General features: G+C 43.6%; 2 protein-coding genes across 2 annotated transcripts; one reads left to right on the top strand and one right to left on the bottom strand.

Moving 5' to 3' along the window:
- The first annotated feature begins 26 nt into the window (after positions 1-26).
- Positions 27-12,874, top strand: PRPF4 (pre-mRNA splicing tri-snRNP complex factor PRPF4). The gene is made up of 14 exons (XM_016210918.2): positions 27-169; positions 882-1,059; positions 2,179-2,365; positions 4,194-4,281; positions 4,689-4,768; positions 4,905-4,998; positions 5,474-5,568; positions 6,864-6,922; positions 7,185-7,308; positions 8,923-9,012; positions 10,720-10,842; positions 10,954-11,061; positions 11,152-11,270; positions 11,786-12,874. The coding sequence occupies exons 1-14, from the start codon at positions 143-145 to the stop codon at positions 11,977-11,979; spliced, it is 1,566 nt and encodes a 521-aa protein (XP_016066404.1). The 5' UTR covers positions 27-142; the 3' UTR covers positions 11,980-12,874.
- A 3,255-nt stretch (positions 12,875-16,129) lies between these two features.
- Positions 16,130-16,705, bottom strand: RNF183 (ring finger protein 183). The gene has a single exon (XM_016211052.2). It carries the CDS (start codon positions 16,697-16,699, stop codon positions 16,130-16,132), a length of 570 nt encoding a protein of 189 aa, XP_016066538.1. The 5' UTR covers positions 16,700-16,705.
- Between the last annotated feature and the right edge of the window lie 5,183 nt (positions 16,706-21,888).

Genomic DNA, 21,888 nt, shown 5'->3' with positions numbered 1-21,888 from the left:
CACGCAGTCCCGGGCGCTGCGTCGCTCTAAGTCCATTTCCGGTCGCCGTCGGTGACGCAGTTCCGCTTTCCTGGGCGCGCGGTGGATAGTCTGAAACGCAGAGCTCGCCTTTCGCTGGGGTTTGGCGGCTCCGGAGCCCAGCATGGCTTCCTCGCGAGCTTCCTCCACGGTACAGATTTCAGCTTCCCCCGGCAGGGAGCGCCGAGGGGTTGGGGGTCCCTGCGGACAGGGCCGTTGGGGGACGGGCTAAGGCAGTGGAGGGTTGAGGAGGAAGGCTGCGAGATTTGCCGGAGCTTTGTTTTCCTGATTCCTAAGCCCATTCTTGTGCTTAAGCTCATTTGCACCTCTTGTGCAGCGGCGAACGGAAAATAAGTCTTCCGACTGGTCCAAAAACGGAGCTCTGAAAGGGAGTGGTGTCCTGGCCAAGATTTATGACCATGTCAGACCTTTTCAATTGAAATGAGGCCTCCTAACTTCATCTGGACTGCCTCTCGTCTGAAAACTTTCCCCCTTAACATCCACTTGATTATTTCAGTTATATTTCTCCAGTGATAAGCAGTGACCCTGGAAGTTTCATAAAACCCAACAAGAGATTGCACTCCAAGCGGATGAATTCAACATGTTCCAAAGCAAACCTTTGATAGAAAAGTCACCAGGAGGAATTAAGTAGTGCTATCAACCTCTTCCTGTCTGAGATACTGAACCCCCCCCCCCGCCGCCCGGCCCCCCATCCGTGAAGACACATCTTAACTGGTGTCCTCCTTGTTCTTTCTTTTGGGGAGGAAATACAATTGAAGCTCAAGATGAGCTTTATCCTTTGAGGAAGCCTAGTGAATTTCCAAGATTAAGCCTTAGGTTAATCCAGGTCTTTGATTTAGCAGGCAACCAAAACTAAGGCACCTGATGACTTAGTCGCTCCTGTTGTGAAGAAACCACACATCTATTATGGAAGTCTGGAAGAGAAGGAGAGGGAGCGTCTGGCCAAAGGAGAGTCTGGGATTTTGGGAAAAGAAGGACTTAAAGCAGGAATTGAAGCAGGAAATATTAACATAACCTCTGGTAAGATGCAAATTGTGAGTCCAACTTTATCTTTGGTGCTCAAATTTTCTGCAATGAATGCCTTCCTAAACTGAGCTGTCACTAGTTTTATAGTGTTAAAAATTTCTATATTTATTTATATCTGTATATGGTTATACTTTGTCTACCCCGCTTAGCGTCATTTTACTTTTCTAGCTGCCTTTATTGTAAAAACATAGTATATAATGCATGTAACATTACAAAGTATGTGTTAACGGACTTTATGTTATGGATAGGGCTTCCAGTCAACAGTAGGATACTAGTAAAGTTTTGGGGGAAGTTGAAAGTTTCAAGTGGATTTTCCACTGCACAGGAGGTTGGCACTCCCCCCACCCTTGTTCAAGGGGTCAGCTGTGTTTAGATTCAAATTGATTCCATTTGTCTTTGGATATCAAGCACAGTTTTTGCATTGGTTTGGAACGACTGTGGTTCATAATAATCTCCTATTTCTAGTTTTCCAGTTATTTTTCTGCCAAAGTGAAATTTTCAAAAAATACATGTTTTTATTGATTTTAGAGAGAGGAAGGGAGACACATCTATCGGCTGCATCACCAATATACTTAGCATTTTTCATCCAAATGCTTGGATTTGGTGTAGGTTTTTAAACTAGCTGCTAGTTTATTCAAAAATCCTTATAGTCAAGAAATATCATTTTCATGATAATTATTTCCAGTTTACTAATTTCACTTGTAAGTGTCCCCATATTGGGACTGTTTTAGAGAATAGCTTTGACAGTTGTTAAAATAACGTTTCTATTTTGTCTTCTGGATAGAAATCCTAATTAACTCATTTGCTAAAGATGCTCCATACTCTTTACTTTCTTGTCTAATCTTAGCAATGTGTTTATGTAGGTGTACGGTTGCCAAATGAAACAAGATGGCTTGAACCATTTTGCTCCCTTTTAAAGCTGTTTCATTTAGTTTTCTGTGTTTGGCATAAGTTTATAAACTGAGGCACAGTAAACTATATAAAGTGTATAATAGATTAGACCGTGAACTTTCACTAAGGACATGCACAGACTGCAACTGGAAGAAATTATTTCTTTTTCCCTATTTGAAGAAGATCTGACGGTTATGCTGATGTTGCCTGTTCTTTTTGTAGGGGAAGTGTTTGAAATTGAAGAGCACATCAGTGAGCGACAGGCCGAAGTGTTAGCCGAGTTTGAGAGAAGGAAGCGAGCCCGGCAAATCAATGTTTCCACAGACGACTCCGAGGTCAAGGCTTGCCTTAGAGCCTTGGGGGAGCCCATCACACTTTTTGGAGAGGGTCCTGCTGAAAGAAGAGAAAGGTGCCCTTTCTAAATGCTCTTTTTTTAAATCACAGGATTCTAGTTACAAATTTCAGTTGGTATTTATAGCAAAAACTTCAATATAATGTCTCAGATATTGTTAACAGAATATCTTAAGTTGTGTTTATATAGTTTAACCCATAATCTGAGTCTAAGGCCAGTTTTTACTCCACTACTGATTTTTCTTTATAAACTGTGAAGAGGGCGTTAACATACTCCTTTTCTTCCTCTCCTCTCCCTTCCCCAAGGCGGAATTTTGAGTTGGGTAAACATTTGTAATTAAACTTTGAAAATTTAGACAATAAACACGTGCCTTCTCTATGACATAAAATAGTGATTTTCAACCTTCTTCATCTCATGGTACACATAAACTAATTGCTAAAATTCTAAGGCATGCCAAAAAATACCTTTTTTTCAGTCTGACAAAAAATTAGTTATAATTTTGGTTCATTTATACCGGGTGGTTATTGTGTTGGCTATTGTAGTTTTTTTATTTGACAATCTAAGGGAAAAGAGGTCAATGCCTGTGACTAAATAGTTAGATGTTCCATGTTTTAAACACTGGTTGAAAATCACTGACATAAAACAATAGTGTTTTTTTGGATATTGTTGAAAAGGAGCACTATCCTTAGCTAATGCTTCTCTAGTGGTTTTTAAGTTGCAAAGTCTCTTAGTAACAGGCTAGTCATATGCAGTTACGAGGTCCTCCTCTTGTCTTTCTATTCTCTGTCCTGTCTCCCTATTATTTTTTTTTCTTGGTTTGCATAGTGTGTGTATTTAATCACTTTAAAGCCTTCAACTTTACCATGTGTTCATTAAATATAACCAACAATGCTGGGCCTGTTTGAATTACAAGGAAAGAAAACCACTTTTCTTGTACTCCATGCTCTAGCCATACTGAACTGTGTGATTCCAAGCTCAACATGCTTTTCTTACTTCCAGACCTTTACATTTGTTGAACTCTCTGCCTCAACAATTCTTTCCCATTCTTGACCTATTGACCTGACTAAATGAGGACTCAGGTTAGGTAACCTTCCCTGATCCTCCCTCCTAGCCTAGGTTAGGTACTCCTTTTATATCCCCCCTTGGCATCCTCTACTTACCACTGTATTAATACTTAATATAATGTGCTATAGTTCCCTCTTACTTTCTGTCCCCCTACCTACCTCACCCCCAGGACTATGCTACTTGAAATCAAAAACTGTTTCATAGTCGTCGTGGTATACTTAGCACCTGTGTCAGTATCCAGCACACGTAGCACTGAGGGAGGGTTGGTTGTTTTACATTACCTTCCTAATATAAACATGAAGGAGATGAGGGAATAGTTTTCTCATTTTTGTTCCACAGACCAAAGTGGTAGCTTTATTGGGGCTAATTAACTGCAAAATTGAATAGGATAATTACTTATGGTTCACCTGAGGGTATCTTGAAGACTGAGGAAACAAAATCACACTGGACGTTTAGGCATGGCATCTTGAATCTCAAAGAAGGTTACTTGGAATTGAATGGTGAGAGGCTAGGGAGAGCTTGCTCCCTTCTTAGATGTACTTTTCAAAATTGCATCTTAGCCCGGCCAGGCATGGCTCAGTGGTTGAGCGTCGACCTAGGATCCAGGCGATCCGGGTTCGATTCCCGGTCGGGGCACATGCCCGGGTGGCGGGCTCGATCCCTGGTCGGAAGCATGCAGGAGGTGGCCAATCAATGACTCTCATCATTGATGTTTCTCTCTCTCTCCGTCTCCTTTCCTCTCTCTGAAATCAATAAAGATATATATATATTTTTAAATTGCATCTTAGCTTTGTTTCAATTTTGATCTTTTTTGTTACAGGTTAAGAAATATCCTCTCAGTGGTTGGTACTGATGCCTTAAAAAAGACGAAAAAAGATGATGAGAAATCTAAGAAGTCCAAAGAAGAGGTGAACTATGTCTTTACCTTCATAACGTAAACCTGAAGGAGATGAAGGAATAGTTTCCTCATTTTTGTTTTCAGTGGTTTGCTTTGCTAGGATTAGGGGTAGAGGGTTGAAGACTCTACCGTTCAGGAATAGTTGTTGGCAATAGTGTGTGGTTCCTGTGTAGGTATAAATGGAGTTTACTGAGTTTCCTATTCAGGAGAGAACCATAACATTCCCAATGAAACTTAACAGGGAACTAGAAATCATGTAATACCTCACAGAAAACACAGTAGACAGCACATAAGCTTGATTTTATCCTATTACTGAACTAATTCACTTTTCTGGGCAGTTAAAATAGGGAATTGACAGCTATGAGTGGGGGCAAGAATGCTCAGACTTAATATTTCTGCTCTTAATTTAACTTTCAGTATCAGCAAACCTGGTACCATGAAGGACCAAACAGCCTAAAGGTTGCTAGACTCTGGATTGCTAATTATTCACTGCCCAGGTAAGGAGAGCCTCTAGGAGAAAGAAATACATTTTTTCTTGTTTCCTCTCTGGGACTGAGGAGCTGCTTTATGATGACTGGTAAGATATTTGTCTAAAACCCATTTGCTCGTAATGGTAACGTTTGTGTGCCATAGGGCAATGAAGCGCTTGGAAGAGGCCCGTCTCCATAAAGAGATTCCTGAGACAACTAGGACCTCCCAGATGCAAGAGCTGCACAAATCTCTCCGGGTGAGATGCTCTCAGCAATTATCCAATATCTTCAAGGTTCTTATGTATTTATTAGGTTTTCTCTTTCGGCCCACCTCTAGGAGGGTAATGGCATTTATTCCTCCCTGCTTGTACTGTTGCATTTGGGAGAAGCCATCGGTTTTGGTGGCAGGAACCTGCTGTACTTTGAACTCAGCCTATGGTTGTGCTCTTTAATTCTTCCCTTTAGTATGTCAAAGCTGTATTGTAGATCTCTCCATGGTTTTCTTCTTTATATTTAGCTGACACAGAAGCTAGTGATACTAAGACTAGAAGACAGTGTGCTGGGCTTTCAGATAAGCCGTGACCCATTCATTCATCAATATAAGTGTCTTCTAACCAAAAAAAGTATAAAAGAATCTTGGGTTGTATTAAAACTGTAAAATTGCTTTTTTATAGTGGAAAATCCAACTGTTAGATTAGCCTATTAATGATGATTGTACTTTTTTTTTTTAAGTCTTTGAATAATTTCTGCAGTCAGATTGGGGATGATCGGCCTATCTCCTACTGTCATTTTAGTCCCAATTCCAAAATGCTGGCCACCGCTTGTTGGTAAGTTACATTTTACAGTGACTTTAATTTCCTAAATAGAGAACAGATTCAGGGGGGAAAATCAACATGTCTTAGATGTCGAATTCTGTATTATTCTCTTCCCCTGCTTCTCATGATCACACCAGGCTAGAGACACTACTGCTCTACCCATTTATTATACAGTAAGGTCTTTGTGAACAGTTCTGATTGTTCACAAGGGACCCCAGAGACCATGACATGTAACAGTCTGTCATGTTCTTTTTTTTTTTTTTTAAATATATCTTTATTGATTTCAGAGAGAGGAAAGGAGAGGGAGAGAGAGAGATAGAAACATCAATGATGAGACAGTCATTGATCGGCTGCAGCCTGCAACCCGGGCATGTGCCCTGACCAGGAATCGAACCCTGATGGCCTGGATCCTAGGTCGACGCTAAACCGCTGAGCCACGCCCGGCCGGGCGCTGTCATGTTCTTGACACTAGTATTTTGGAGCATGTCATGGAGTGAGCTTAGAGACCAACTAGTATCCACGCCACAGTATAGCTTTTCTTTTTCAGTTATGTCATTTTGTTTTCTACTTGCTACCATATTTGCAGAAAACTCTTAGGATGTGATAACTGTTGTTTTGTTCTGTTTAGTTACTTAGTTATTGTGAGACATGTCCCACTAGATAGTAAGAAGGGAAACTTCCTTACGTTGTATGCACAGGAACTACTTGACTAGGCAGAAGTTGAGACCGTGGTTCAGGAGAAAGCCAAGGACCTACACAGATTCCTCCACCTCTCCAAGCCTCAGTTACCTTCATTATAAAGCAGAAGTTATCATTCCTATTTTACGTACCTCACAGGTCTGTTAATAAGGATTGTTTGAGATGATAGATATAAAAGTAATTGGTTGGAAATTTTTTGAATTAAAAAGTCTTTTAAAATAACTTTTTTTAAAAAGTCTAAAAAAAATGTTAAGTATTTTGTCAGCAGCAAAATGCTATTCCTATTTAAGGGATGGTATCATTATTAATGTTATTATTATTGGATAGTTTAACTTGTCCTACCTTCTCTCACAGATTTATCCAAAAGTTAAGGAGAATAGCAACTTGCGTGTATTAATTATAGTCCAGTAGAGGCCTCTGGTTGCATGAAACCTGGACTTAGCTTTCTCTGTGACACTTCAAATGATAAGCCTTTTATTTTTATTTTTCTGTCTGCCACTGTAAAGTTTACTGAGGGTGAGAAGAGAGTGTCCTTTAGTAATGTTACCAAGGTACTTTTTCCTTCCCAGACCAACCCTGGCTGAGATGCTTTCCTTTGTATTTGATAGGAGTGGGCTTTGCAAGCTCTGGTCTGTCCCTGATTGCAGCCTCCTTCACACTCTTCGTGGTGAGTTACAGTCTTGTTTCACTCTTTGTGTTTTTCACACTGTGAACTCTCAAGCATTTTTGTGTGTTTTGCTTTTTTTTTAATGTAATTTAAATATTAATTTCAATTAAAATAGTTTATTTTTAAGTAGTTGAATGGTTACTTTAATACTCTGTATGTCTTATGTTCCCTAATATATGCCTGTATTATTCCTCATAGTCTGTATTTGCACACAAACTATAAAGGGGTGGGAACCCTTTAACCTTCATCTCTTACACTCCAGGCCATAACACAAATGTAGGAGCAATTGTATTCCATCCGAAATCCACTGTTTCCTTGGACCAAAAAGATGTCAATTTGGCCTCTTGTGCCGCTGATGGTTCTGTGAAACTTTGGAGCCTTGACAGGTAAGTATTACTGTTCTCTCCGTACTGCAGTCACTAAAGTAGTTGATTGCTTGGCTCTTGGGACCTGAAAATCTGGCATTTAACCCCAAAGATACTCTAAGAGTTAAGGAAACTTGTTATGAAAATAGATAGAGGATTTTTTTACACTCTTTCTCATCAGAGGGATTGTGCCACGTTTTTTTATTTGTTAACTTTAGACCTTGATTTTTACTTTTTTTTTTAATCCTCACCTGAGGACATTTTTTCCGTTGCTTTTTCAGAGAGAGTGGAAGGGAGAAAGAGAGAGAGGAACATCAATGTGAGAGAGACACATCGATTGGTTGCCTCTCGCACACACCCCTACCAGGGTTGGGGATCGAACCCGCAACCGAGGTACGTGCCCTTGACCAGAAGCAAACCTGGGACACTTCAGTCCCTGGGCCCGCGCTCTAACCACGGAGGAAAACCGGCCAGGGCAACCGGCTTGATTTTTGCCTCTAACGTAGTAGCCACTTTTTTCCTGGCTCCAGTTATTCTGGAAAGATCCATTTTACCTCCTGTGCAATAGATTGACATTGGAGAAATGCACAGTTTGGTAGACTGACTAAGATAATATTCTGGCAGATGGTGGTTCTTAGCAAACAGCCACGGGGGAGAGGAAAGTGAGGTTCTGTCTGGCAGTATTACCAGGGAAGTGAGGCCTCCTCCCAGTAGCATCACCCTTTACCTAGACCATAATTTCCAATTACAACAGTTTTTTTTTAATGTGTTTATGAATATTGTTTTGCATGAAAATTTTAGACGCGCATTGCTGGCTAAAAGTCCTCTGAATCTAGTTGCTTTAGTTTTCTTTCTTTGGGAAGCTCACAGGCTTTTATCCCAGGCTTTTGTAAAGAGCTAATTAGTATCTCTGCTTTTTACCAGACAGGATTTTATCTATGAGCACAGCAGGTTTTAATTAGCTTTGGTAATACATAGCAATATTTGTTCACCTAGGGCTTTGATTTACCCTGTTGTGTATGCACATTGACAAAGTTCCCTTTTTAATTTCCTTCTTTAGGGTTCTTGTTTATTTTATTTCGCTAATGTTTCCAATCTTCTTTCTGTGGTTAGTGGGTATTAGAAATTAATGGTCATCAGAAGGAAACTAAGCCTATATCTATTTAGGAGTTCCTTTTTCCCTGTGGATCCTTGAACAAACTAAAGTTTGAGAAGATTTATCTTAATTCACTTGCACCAAAACTGCTTGATTTTTGTAGCCTCACATCTCTATCAAAGTATGTTTTCTTTCTAGAATCTCAGTACTGTTTTGATGCAGAGAGACTATTTGCTTATCTTTTATTTTTTTTAATTCTAAGTGGTATAGCCTTAAGAGTTTATTAAAATAGTGAATTTTGAGATAGAGTGTTGCTTGAAGTGCTATGGACAGTTTTGCCCTGTGGGTGGGTACATGAAGTCCCAAATCTTAAAACCTTGAGAAGTGACTTAAATTATTGTTAGACCTGAAGTTTTAACAAATTACAAGTTTATTTACAATTTGGCTTCTCAAATTGTACAAAATAGGTGCAGCTTGTGTACAGCAGTTAATAAATTCAATGAATACAGTTTACTCACATGTATTCGGTTCCTTTTCAGTGATGAACCAGTGGCAGATATTGAGGGCCATACAGTGCGTGTGGCCCGTGTAATGTGGCATCCATCGGGACGTTTCTTGGGTACCACCTGGTAAGCCTTCCAGTTGTTCTATCTGTATGGGCTAATGAATCTTGTTAACCCTTTATGGTTGACTGCCAAGTAAATTTTTTGAACAGAGATCTTCAAGAATTTTCTTGGACAACAATAAATCAGAATCAGAATAGAGTATATTATATAGTTAGAGCTAAGTGTATTTGCTCTTAAGTTGCAGTTAATCTGAAATTTTAAAGTTACTGGTCCAGAAAACTAGAATTTTCACTCTTTCTTGACCAATACTAGAGGTGTGTGTTTTGGGTTTTTTTGTGTGTGTGTGGTTTTGGTTTTTGTTTTGCTGCACATTGTATTATAATCTCTCTGCTTACAGATTGGTCTCCCTTTCTGGTTCTATAAGTTTAGTGAGACCAGAATTCATTAAAGAACTTTTAAATTGAGGTCTCATTTACATATGGTGGAATGAATTTATTTTAAGTACACAATTTAACCAGTCTTGACAAATGCATATGCTCATGTGACCCACATCCCTGTCAGAGAGTACATTTCCAGCACACCACAAAGCTCCCTCATGCCCCTTCCCAATCCACTCCCCCTTCCAAAGCAACCACTGATAGGATTTCTATCACCATAAATTGTCTGGTCCTACTATATGAACTTGTGTTTGGCTTCTTTCAGCAAAAGTTTTGAAGACTCAGTCATGTTGTTTGCATGCATCAGTAGTTCCTTTTATTGCTGAGGGGTAGTCAGTTGTATTAGGGTGTCGTCGTTTATTTACCCATTCTCCTGATGGACAGGTGGGCTGTTCCCAGGTTGGGGCTAGTCAGAATAAAGCTGCCACAAATATTCTTGGACAAGACTTTTTGTGGACATGTTTTTCTTTCCTTTCTCTTGAATAAATACCTAGGAATGCAAATGCTAAGTCATAGGGTAGATGTATATTTAACTTTTGAAAAACTTCCAAGTGGTTTTCCAAAGGGGTTGTACCATTTTACATTCCCAGAATTCTGATTGCTTCACCTCCTTGCCACCATTTGGTTTTGTCAGCCCTGTCATTCTGCCCAGTCTAGCAAACATAGTAAAACCTCATGGTTTTCATTTTTGTTACCTTAATGACTGTTGGTGTTGAGTACTTTGTCATATGTTTATTGACCATTTGTATATTCTCTTTTGTGTAGTTGCCAGGTGGTTTACTCATTTTTTAAAATATTTCTCTTTTTTTCTGCCTTTACTTCCATGTACATAGACAATTCTACCACTATTTTTTGAAGAGGCTTTCCTTTCCCTGTTGAAATTGCTTGACACACTCATTGAAGTTCATTTGACCATATATGTATGGGTCTATTTCTATTCTCTCTATTCTGCTCCATTGATTTGTCTGTGATTGATTTTTATATCCCCAACATTCAGTTTAGGGCCCAGTAAATATATCAACACTCAGTGAATGAAAGAACATAACAATGGAATTGGGGAAGGAAGACAGCAACAGAATCTTTGCCAGGCCATTTTTAGGGGATTTTGGTCTTAAAATAGCCACTGAAGTGGATTTATAGGAAGTCATGGTTTCCCAGTGAGCACCCAAGACAGATGTGCTTAGTTATTGAGACACTGTGTATGCCAGAAAATAATTTCTTGTTAATACAGTTTTATGAATAGTTTCAGAAGCAACAGCTACAGCTACAACTACTGATAATACCTTGCACATTGTAGAAACCGGATAAATATCTGCTGGCTAATTGTTTTTAGCTATGACCGCTCGTGGCGCTTATGGGATTTGGAAGCCCAAGAGGAGATCCTGCATCAGGAAGGCCACAGCATGGGCGTGTATGACATTGCCTTCCATCAAGATGGCTCTTTGGCTGGCACTGGGTAAGGCTCTTTCCACACAGCCAGGGGCAGTTCGGTAGTCTCACCTCTTCTGTATGCCTGCTGCCACAGGGAACTGGATTCAGAATGTTCATTTGTCAATTATTTTATCAGGGGACTGGATGCATTTGGTCGAGTTTGGGACCTGCGTACAGGACGTTGTATCATGTTCCTAGAAGGGCACCTGAAAGAAATCTACGGAATAAATTTCTCCCCCAATGGGTAAAAGAAGCTCATTGAATGATGGGGTGGGGAGGATTCTTGGTCAGGAACTGCTCGTTTTCTAACTGTTACACTGCATCTGATCCACAGCTACCACATTGCAACTGGCAGTGGTGACAACACCTGCAAAGTGTGGGACCTTCGGCAGCGGCGCTGCATCTATACCATCCCTGCCCATCAGAACTTAGTGACTGGTGTCAAGTTTGAGCGTAAGCTTTCCTCCAGTTTTATAATCATGAAAAAGACAGGTTGCACTTTCATGGGATGCAGGCCAGGCGTTAGCTTAGCTTGGACATGGAACAGGAGAGAGTTTGGATTCTGTTGAAGCAGATTATAATTTCCTTCCCTCTACCCTACTTTCAGAGAGAACTGTGGCACAGCGTGCTTCTTGTTGCTAGGAAGTGAACAACGCTTCGTGAATGCTGTGCTACATCTTTTTCTCCATGGAAATCCCGAGTACCGAATCCTTAATATTATTCTGAGCAGGTTGTCAAAAGAGCCAAAAAACCTTAATAATGTTATTTATTTCCCTAAGTCTCCCTGTAGTTGTCCCTTTTTCCTGGAGACCTAGTAGAAATATAGATCAGAGTGTTGGGTTTTTCTGAATGGAGAAATACCTTCTTTTTCAAAATAGTATGTTCTAGAAGATTTTTGTTCTTTTATTTTCTTATGCTCTTTTGAATACTTGAATTCTTTAAGCAGCTCCCCTTTTTTCCTCTTGTAGCTATCCATGGGAATTTCTTGCTCACTGGTGCCTATGACAACACAGCCAAGATCTGGACCCACCCGGGCTGGTCCCCACTGAAGACTTTGGCTGGCCATGAAGGCAAAGTGATGGGTCTAGACATTTCATCCGATGGGCAGCTTATAGCCACTTGCTCATATGATAGGACCTTCAAGCTCTGGATGGCTGAGTAGGCATGACCATAGGAAAAAGACTCAAACCTCAAGCTCTCCCTTAAGAGCCATTTTCAAAAGAAAGGAGTTGTGTTTTGTTCTATCATGTTTGTTGCCAATTACCATGGATAGACCCTCAGTAGATTGGATTTCCATGTCAGCCCCACTCCAGGCAGGCAGCCCAGTTCCTGGATGTTGGCGAACCCCTTTCATGCTTGAATTTTAATTTCATCTTCAAGCCCTGCCAGTAACTGTAGACTATGTTTTTATTAGCCTTTTGTTTGAATACCTTGTTGCCTTCGTCACAGCACTCAGAATTGTGGCTGGCTCCATTTTTAATTCTTGAAACTTGGCTTTCCTATACATGGCACGTGCTTCAGGACTACATGTGACCCAGAGAGCAAGTTGGCTGGACTGTGGTCTGGGAGCCCTCGAGGAAAGAGGCCCATCTCACCTCACACTGGTTAAGTAATGCCTGACAGCGAGAACCTCTCCTCTGCCTCGAGAGTGGGAGGTGAAGAGGCAGACCCACAGCTACGCTCAGGGTTATGCGGTAAAGAAGATTTCACCACCTCCTTTCGGCTTCGCTGGGAATGTTACCTGCATCAGGGAGCGTCAGGAAGCTCAGAACTGAACATTTGCCTTGTTGGAAAATGTATTCCATTTTTCTTTGCAGTTTGGTATCCTTCATGTCATTGAAGGCCATTGTGTCAAGATTCAATGACATTTTTAGAAAGCTAACATGATGTCTATTGTGCAACCTCCTTTTTATTGGTTATTTAAAGGATATACCCTTCATGTCGAGGTAACTCTGGAAAAAATCCCCAATGGGTATTCCTAAACATAAACTTTTTTCTTTATTACATACTTGCTACAGAGTAAAATCCTATTATAAAAACTGTCCTTCAAAGAATTATTTTGTGTAGTTAAGTCTTTTGTGAATCCCAGTCTTTGGTCCATTGAGGTCCCTGTATTTTGGTTTGAGATATAATAGATGATCTCAGAAATAGGATTACTCCAATTCCTGTCTCCTTCATAAGCACTGTTAATAATTTTAAAAAAATAGAGGGCTATTTTATTGTGGGCAAGACCACCAGTGAACTATATCTGGACTCTCTAATCCTTATTTGTTGGCTCTCCAGCAGTGACCTTCACCTTTCCCATCCCAGATATATAATCAATGAACTCTGAAAGTACACAGTAAATTCATACAAAAATACAGGAATTTAGAAGAAGAAAGGATTGTATATTAGAAATCCAAGGGGGGCTTATATGATGGCTTCTAGAAGTGTTAAACACACTTTCTACTTCTGTTCCAGAGGGACTTGTCTAGCTCTGTTCTTCAGACTGTGGCTGTGTGATATGTAGCTGAGTATTTTGTTTAATCTGGTTTCGGTTATAACCAAGTTGTTGCATATCCCATGTACCTGTTCAGCTTCTGAATTCGCAGCCCTGCTCACTATTGTTTAAGTATTAGTGGACACTTTCCTCCATAGTTGGCCGTGAAGAGAAATTCTTTTCATTACTACCTTTGTGTAAACTAATAATGGACATTAGTGTATTAGCATGCAGTTTGTGTTAAGGTTTTTTAGTTCTTCAAGTTTAAGTTTTACTATTTTGTTAACCTCTTTGGGGGTGGGGGTCCAAGAGATTTAGAGGTAGCAACTGGGTGAAAACATTTTATCTAAGTCTTTGGCAAAACAAGTGTCTTGTAGAATGTACATTTCACTGGAAATACCAGTGAAAGAAAGCGGTTAACTGAGGCGCATAAACCAAGTGTGGTGTGTTAGGATAATGGTGAGATAAATATAGCCACTGCTTACCAGACCCTTACTCTCTAGCTAGATGTGCCAGGCACATTCAGACATCTCACTCAATCCTCCAACTTGTAGGGGTTACTTTACAGACAAAGCTGAAGCAAAGTTAAGTGACTTGCTCAAGGTTACCCAGTTAGTAAGCGGTGGATCCTGGGCTGTCTGTGTTGACCTTATGAAGAGGCTTCACAGGGTTTTACTGAATATGTTGGCAACACTGGCCAGATAAAAAGATCAGTCTGGCCAGCGTGACCTTGTACAGGGCTTTTTAACCACTCTACCTTCTGTACTGTTTTGGCAAGTCACTGCATCTCTCCCTCTGACTTCATGCCAAAGGGAGTTAATACTTCCACCGCTTCTACCTCGTGAACCTCTGAGCCGAGCGTGCTGTCCAACGGGAAACTACTTGCATTTTGAGATAGAGGATTATTTTGCTGTGTGGAACTACCTGTGGCATTGTAGATGTCTGGGCTCTGGAGTTCTAAATGCCAGGAGCACAACCCCCCCCACACACCACCACTTTATCAGTCTACCAAAGAGTCCCAGACACTTCCAGGTGCCCCCTAGGAGGATGCCATTGCCTCAAGGTTAGAACTGCTGACTGTGAGAATAGGAGACACTTAAATGTTTCCCTATCCAAAAAATTCAAACCAATGTCTTATTTGGATGGCAGATAAGCCACTTCAAGAGTATAGGTCATTTCAACTGAAAGTCCACAACTTACTAGCTGCGTGACCTTAAACAAGGCAGCTAAGCTTGTGGAGCGCAGTTTGCTCTATGAATGGGGAGAGGAGACCGTAGTGCAGAGGCAGGTGTTCCTGAGCTTCCCCCAGCTCCTCGCCCTGTTCCTCCTGGCTCTGAGAACAGCGTGAGCTCATTGCCTAACTTACCCGCCACAAGGTTAAGGAGCAAGGACGTGTAAAGAAATGAAGCCGGTGGGGAGAGCTCGAGTTCCAGCTTTGCTGTAATGAATGGTCTTGGATGGCGCAAACGGAGAGGTAGGTACTAGTCCCCTGGTGAGATACATTGGTGACTTTCCAATTTCGTAATGGAGAACATCTTTTCACTTTTTCTTCACATCTAAGACTGTTTGGGTTTACTAAGTGTGAAATACAGGTCTTGGCTATTTTGGAATATCTTGTACATTAAGACCCCCTAAAAATTTATAGAAGTTAATTCCATTAAACTCACAAAATGTCTAGAGCAAATAAACCAACTCAATTTCAAACCTCTGAAAGCTTAATTTACAAATAACCCCTCAAAATGTTCTCTTTTCATAATTGTGATGGTGTTTTAACCAGTTTGAGGTTGTTTTAGAGCCCTGAGCCACCAGGCAATAAAAACTGGGGAAGCAGAAATCAGGGTTTTAGACATTGTATGGGTGGCAACTTTTAGGCAAGCGGTAGGCTGAATATCCAAATTTTACCTACTTTTCTTTGGTTCCTAGATTCTGTCATGTAAAATAAAAACCAGTGTCCCCTGCCTGCACAGCCTGGGATGGAAGCCAAGGCTTTTACTCTGTCAGGGTTTCTGCCTTACCTGTCGAGGCCAGAATTTCAGTGCTTGGTGGAGGGGAGCCAGCTGCGCCCTGCACCCAGGCTTCTCATCAGGGTCTCTGTACCTACCGGGAGGAATAAACCTTTTCTTCCAAATCCCAGATTTCTTTTGATCCACTGACCCTGCCTGCATTCACCTTTAAACTTTCAGACTCTTTAACCCTCCATAGAACACATACCCACAAGAGGTTCCCTTCTACTAGAGGCAGCTAATGAACACGCCCTCCCTGCTGGTCAGGGCTCTGCCCGCCCTGGGTAGCCTTACCCTTTTCTCTCCCTAGTTCTGACAGCATCAGCCAAACAAATGGCGGTTGAATAAATGAATGAACACAGACCATTTTTACTGGGACTGGTGGCCAGATAGAGAAAACCACAAGGAGACACATTTGCTCACAGGATTGAAGCTCACTTTCCAAATACTTGAGCAACACAATAAAAAGTGACAAAGTGTATGAGTTCAAAGCTCCAGTGAGAAATGAGCTTGCTATTTGGGGTGGTCAGGTTCCTAGAGAGAATTGTCCTGCCCTTTGGCACAACTTGCTCTGTGATCCCAGATCTGCTTCTCTGCCCCTTCTGTGACTGTGGTTCACACACAGGTCTTGCATATTTTCCAAGCCCTTTAGCTTTCAGGGGTTCTCATCATAGTAAGACTTTGTTCCCAGAATCAAACACATGCCCAACTGATCTGTGGATTGTAAAAATGAACACTCACTACTATGAAGAAAGACAGCCACACGAGCCCTGCAGTTCCCACATCCAGCAGCAGCTGAGGGAGGCTTGGGTCCTCGTCTGAACAGATGCTCACCCCATCCAGAGGAACTGCTTGGTCCAAAAGATGGAGAAGACGAGCAGCAGAGTGATGCTGAGGATGACAGCCATCAGGTAGGCAAAGATCCGGAACTGAGGGTTGTGGAAACACTCTCTCAGGGAGCAGTGGCTGTGGATGGGACTGGGCAGAGGCCTGATGGTGGGGGCCGCGGCCTGGGGGGCCTCAGTCCGGCCCCCGGGCCCGGGGCGTAGGTCCAGCGTGTAGACCGGGGGCTGGCGCAGGAAGTAGCGGCTCTTGGGCTGGTCCTTGAGACAGAGCTGATGGCCTTCCAGGATGACGTGCTGGGGCTCCAGGCGGAGCAGGGTGAGCATGGCAGTATCCGTGGGCAAGTCCGTGACAGGCCGCCCGGAGGCCAGCACAGTGGGCTGGCGACAGAGCGGGCACAGCAGCGGTCGTGGGGCTGGAGTCACCAGGCTGAGGTGGGCCAGGCATTGCACGCACAAGGAGTGGCAGCAGTCCAGCACTTTGGGGGTGTGGAACACGTTGTTGAAGGGGTTCCAGCAGACAGGGCACTCAGGCTCCTGGCCCTGCTGCTCGGCCATCCTCAAGCCAGACGCAGGAGGCCTGCCAAGAACGTCCGGGCAGGAAGAGAAAGGAAGCAAAGGAACACTTATTAAGCTCTGTCCCCGTGCCTGGTCCTAGGCTAAGCGGTCCGTGGGTTGTTAAAAAGTATTATCATCCACATATCACAGATGAAAAAACTTAGGTTCAAAAAGATGAAGCGATTTGTTCCAGATCACCCAGTCCTAAGCTGTAGAGTTAAGCCCGGTGCTCCGGGGTGAAGGCCTGAGTGCCCGCTACTAACGAGCTGCCACTGGCAGAGACTGCACCCCAGCTTTGGTAATGGTTAAAAATGGTCCTTATGCTCCAGGCGCTGGCCCTTGGCTTCTCAGACTCCACGAAGAGGGAGGGGAGCCACCGTCAGTGACACTAGAGCAAGGACTTCCTTCCCGGTGGCTGAGATGGGCTTTGTGAATTCCCCAGCCTCCCCCCTCTGGGAATAAATGCCGGGCCTTCTTTCCCTCCTCCCACGCTGGGCTCTAAGGCCCACCCTCCAGGGCCCATCTGCCCGCTTTTGTTCAGGGCACAGGCAAGGGGGCCCCTCAAGGCTTTCCCCTTGACCAGGAAGCTGGGAGGCTCCGGGCGCAGGTTCCCAGGGCAGCCCTTCCAGGGCCTCCTCCCAATTCTTGGCCTCCCCAGCTCCTCCTCCCTCCCTTTGTCCCAGAAAACCCCCAGGGCACCTACCTGGGCTTCAGTTGGCACCAGAGCCGTCAGCAGAGGACCCTGAAGGGCCTGAGGCTTCGGCCTGTCCCCTTCCTGAATCCACAGAGCTTTGGGACACTTCCTTCTCCCCACCAAGTGCGGGCCGTCTCCATGGCAGCGCGCACTGCACCTGGAGCTGCCAGGTGGCCGGGGCTGTGGCCTCCCCGCACACCTGCCCGCAGTGAGGCCGGAGCTGCCCAGGCGATGGAGGGGTGAGGCTGTGGGGGACGAGTTCCCCAAGGGCTTGGCAACCAACCAACCCTGGAAGCCAAGTATGTGGGCAGTCCCTTCAAGGCCTAGGATCACTGGCTGGGGTGGCAGTTGCCTTTTTCTAGATCGTGAAGAGGGTAAGTGAGCCTCCTGGGCTTCCTCTCTCCTGGGCCCCCATTGTTTCCTAAAATAGCTGAAACCTCTGTCTATGACAAGTCAGTTTGCCAAGTATTAACTGTCTGTAGCATCACCCCTACCTTTTCAACCTCCAGAGAGAGCATTTTTATAGCACTTCACAGTTTACAAAGTCCTCTAGGATCTAAGTGTGCCGATGCACGTCTAGATGGTATAAATGCCCTCTACAATTTTTTCCTATGTGCATAAAGCCATTTGGTTCTTTAAAACTACCCTGTGAAGAAGGCAGGGTGGGGAGTAGAAAGTGCAGGTTTTGGAACCAGACTTTTTTGCTGTGAGGTCTTGGACGAAAGGCTTAACCTCTCTGAGCTTCATTTTCCTCTGTAAAGGAGGCTAATAATCCCACCTTACAGGGTTGCTGTGAGGAAGGGATAATGCCTGTAACCTGACCAGCAAGGAAGGCACAGCAGGTGCTCAATACACAGTGTGATATTTTATACCCATTTTATAGAGGAGGAAGCCAAGGCTCCGAATGAAGTGACTTGCCCAAGGCTTCACAGCTATAGAATGGCTGAGCTTGAAGGATGATCCCAAGAGCCCCGGCTCCCAGGCCATTGTTCACCTGGGCTGTGCTGCCTCTCGGGACTCCAGGGCACCGTGACCCAGGCCTCCCCGGCCCTCCCTGGCTCCTTACCTGCTCCCCCAGAGCCTCCCAGGTGCCGCTGTGCAGCAGGCGCCCTGACTCCTGGCCGGGTTTCCAGGCGGGAGGGGGCGGGTCTCACTTGCAGTCTTCAGGCAGCGGGGCCAGCTGCCCTGTTTAGGTTTCCCTCTTCCCCGTCCGGTCACAGGGCACAGCCTGGAAGCTTTGCTTTTCATGTTCCTCCTCTGAGTCACTCTCGGTTTTTCTCAGAGAGGGTCGAAGTCCACTCACCCTGCAGGCCCCTGCTCTGGTTCCCGTTGGTCGCCTGTCATCACCGCTGATTGCCCTTGCCCTCTACGCGCTGACGGTCTTGAATGCTGAGAAGCATGTTTACCATTCAGCCCAGATAGAAGCTTCCCCACTCTAAGCCCCTACAACGAAAATACTAAGAGCTCTTGCAAAATATTAAGAAAAAGGCAAATAACCCAACAGAAGAGCAGTCAGGGGAGAGAGAGGTATTTAAACATAAGCATGAGGAGCCCGGGTTCCCAGTCAAGCTGGACTTCTGGGTGGGTCAGTCCTACTCCGAAGCCAGACTGGACTTGCTGGTGTTGTGTACAGGTTCACAACGATTTCAGATCCACTTGTTTATGACTGAAGTGAAGTTGTTTTAATCCACTTGTTTATGACAAAGAAAAAAATTGCTGTTACAGAATGAAACGAGTCATGCCAGGATGCCATTATTCTACATCTGCCTTTGGTAAGCAGTCAGCAGCCCAGCAGCTGACAGGCCCTGCAGGGGGCTTATTATTATTTTAATATGTTTTTTATTGATTTCAGAGAGAGGGGGAGATGGAAGCATCAGTGATGAGAGTTGTTGATCGGCTGCCTCTTGCATGCCCCCTACTGGGGATCGAGCCTGAAACCCCCTGGAATTGAACTGGGACCTTCTGGTTCATAGGTCGATACTCAACCACTGAGCCACACCGTCCAGGCACCAGGGGCTTATCGATAACTGCAAGTAGAGAAGCAAGTGTGGCAAGGGGACCACTAGACTATAAATACTGAGAGTTTGTAAGGACTATTGGAATTGGTGTCAGAATCTAAATAAGTGAGGATGTTCAGTTTTATTTTAACCCCAAGTGATTGAAAAAAATGTAAAAGCCCAACTATAGCGCAATTATGTGGAAAACTTCATAATCATTTAAAATGATGTTGTAGAAGATTTTTTATTGACTTGCAAAAATAGTCACAGTATACTGTATATGGAGGGGGAACAAAGTTTGTGAAATGATATATGTTGTATGAACCACATGTTGTAAAACAAAATTGACATAAAGACTGAGAGGCCATGAGGCAGATGTTTACATCGGTTGTCTCTGGGTGATGAGCTTATTGGTGGTGTCATTTTCTTTTCATCTATATTTTCTAAATTTCCATTCATAAATATGTATTACTTTTGTAATAGGAAAGTTGTCTTGAAAAGTAGGTAAATCTGAGTTTTCTGCAACCAGGAAGCCTAGAATTTAAAAAGGAAGCAGGGAGGGCGTTGTAGCAAATCCATCAGGGCTTGGCAAGCGTTGATAAAATAAACCTGCGCCCTTTTTCGGGTCACTAATTAGTGAGCAAACTCAGTATCATCATGTCTCTGGCTAGTGGGGGCCAGGGAGCACTTTGCAGACAGTGGAAATTTTTCTGGGGAGATACCCAGGAGAGATAGTGAGGCATCTCAGGAATTTCAGAGTTGAGTTAATTTAGTTCCTGCTTGGAGGGTGAGGTCACCCAGCCAGAAAAGCACCTCATCTAAGCAATACCTTGGGAGCTGGCGGAGCCCAGCCAAGGTCTGCCTGGAGTGGAGGCACAGAGTGGCTGAACCCATCTGGGGCGGAAGAGGCAGCAGAAGGCAGTAAAGGATGGGGAAGAGGCCATGACGCGTGAGGTTTGTGACAGGGGACGATCGGTGTTTAGCCAGCAGCCCCTCCAAGGGCAGGGGGCACCTCTCCCTGTGGGGCACCGCATTGCCACCACTCAGAACCTTCTAGGCCTTTCCAGAGTGCAGGACACTCCCAGCAGCAACTCTCACCTGGGGAGTGTTAGATATGAGGAGCCTCAGGCCCACTCTAGACCGAATCAGTCAGAATTTGCATTTTTACAAGATCCCTAAGGAGACTCAGACACACATTAAAATGTGAAGAACATTGATTTAGGAGAAACACCCCCTATGCACGCTCCTTGACTCATCCTGATTACATCTGTCCTCAGATTCACGGTGACCTCCCGAGGACCTGGCGCCAGGATGAGGAGATGCCAGGCAGGCTGGTGAATTCCAATCTGGTCGTGGGCACCCCCTGCTTCTGCTTTATGTGTGATCTTTGGTGAGTCATTTTCCTTCTCTGCATAAGTAATCTCCAGGCTGCCTATTTTACAGTGTTCTTTTATTGGAAGACTCAGGTGAAGTTATGGTTGTGAAAGTATTAAAATAGAGAGCATTGTATACATATGGGTTTGTATTGTTAAATTCTGCCCTTTTAACTAGAAGTGTCAGAAAGAAAGGTAGACATCAAAACCAGATGGTCCAGCCTGGCCAGTGTGGCCCAGTTGGCTGAGCACAGTCCTGTGCACTAGGAGGTCATGGGTTCCATTCCTGGTCAGGGCACATGCCTGGGTTGTGGGCTCGATCCCCAGTCAGGGGCGGCAGGAGGCAGCCGATCAGGCAGGACTCTCTCTCATCATTGATGGTTCTAATCTCTCTCCCTCTCCCTTCCTCTTTCTGAAATCAATAAAAACATATTTAAAACAAAAACAAAATTTTAAAAAGCCACCAACTGACCTGAGTTTTATACTTATATTTCCTGTGTCAAAATGGAGGCCATTGCCCTAGCCGGTTTGGCTCAGTGGTTAGAGTGTCAGCCCACAAACTGAAGAGTCCCGGGTTCAGTTGCAGCCAAGGGCATGTACCTCGGTTGCAGGCTCAATCCCCGGCCTGTGGGGGCATGTATGGGAGGCAACCAATTGATGTGTCTCTCTCACATCAGTGTTTCTCTCTCTCTCTCCCCCTTCCACTCTCTCTGAAAAGCAATGGAAAAAATATCCTCAGGCAAGGATTAAAAAACAAAAACAAATGGAGGTCATTAATAATCACCACTCCTTTCCTTAGATATATAAATATATTTAAATGATAAATTTGTAGGCAAAGATTCGAATTTATTTAAGTATTAAATATATAATTGGCCAAAAGCTTATGCACTTTCCTGGGAAAAAGCCAACCGTCCATGAAAATTCCTTACTATGATTTTAGAAACCAGCCTCTGAAATGAAGTGCTGCTCAATGAATGAATGCATTTCAGTAGCCGTATCTTAGATGCTGAGAGTACCTGTTTAGGGCATATAACACTAACAATTTTATTTGTTAACCAAAAAACATTTCCATTTGTTAATCTATTTTCTACTTAAAATGCACAGATAAGGAATTTATACACCAAG

This window comes from Miniopterus natalensis, chromosome 12 (assembly GCF_054644295.1).
Source record: "Miniopterus natalensis isolate mMinNat1 chromosome 12, mMinNat1.hap1, whole genome shotgun sequence".
In the NCBI taxonomy this organism is placed as follows: Eukaryota; Metazoa; Chordata; class Mammalia; order Chiroptera; family Miniopteridae; genus Miniopterus; species Miniopterus natalensis.
This window is presented reverse-complemented; position numbering and strand designations above follow the sequence as displayed.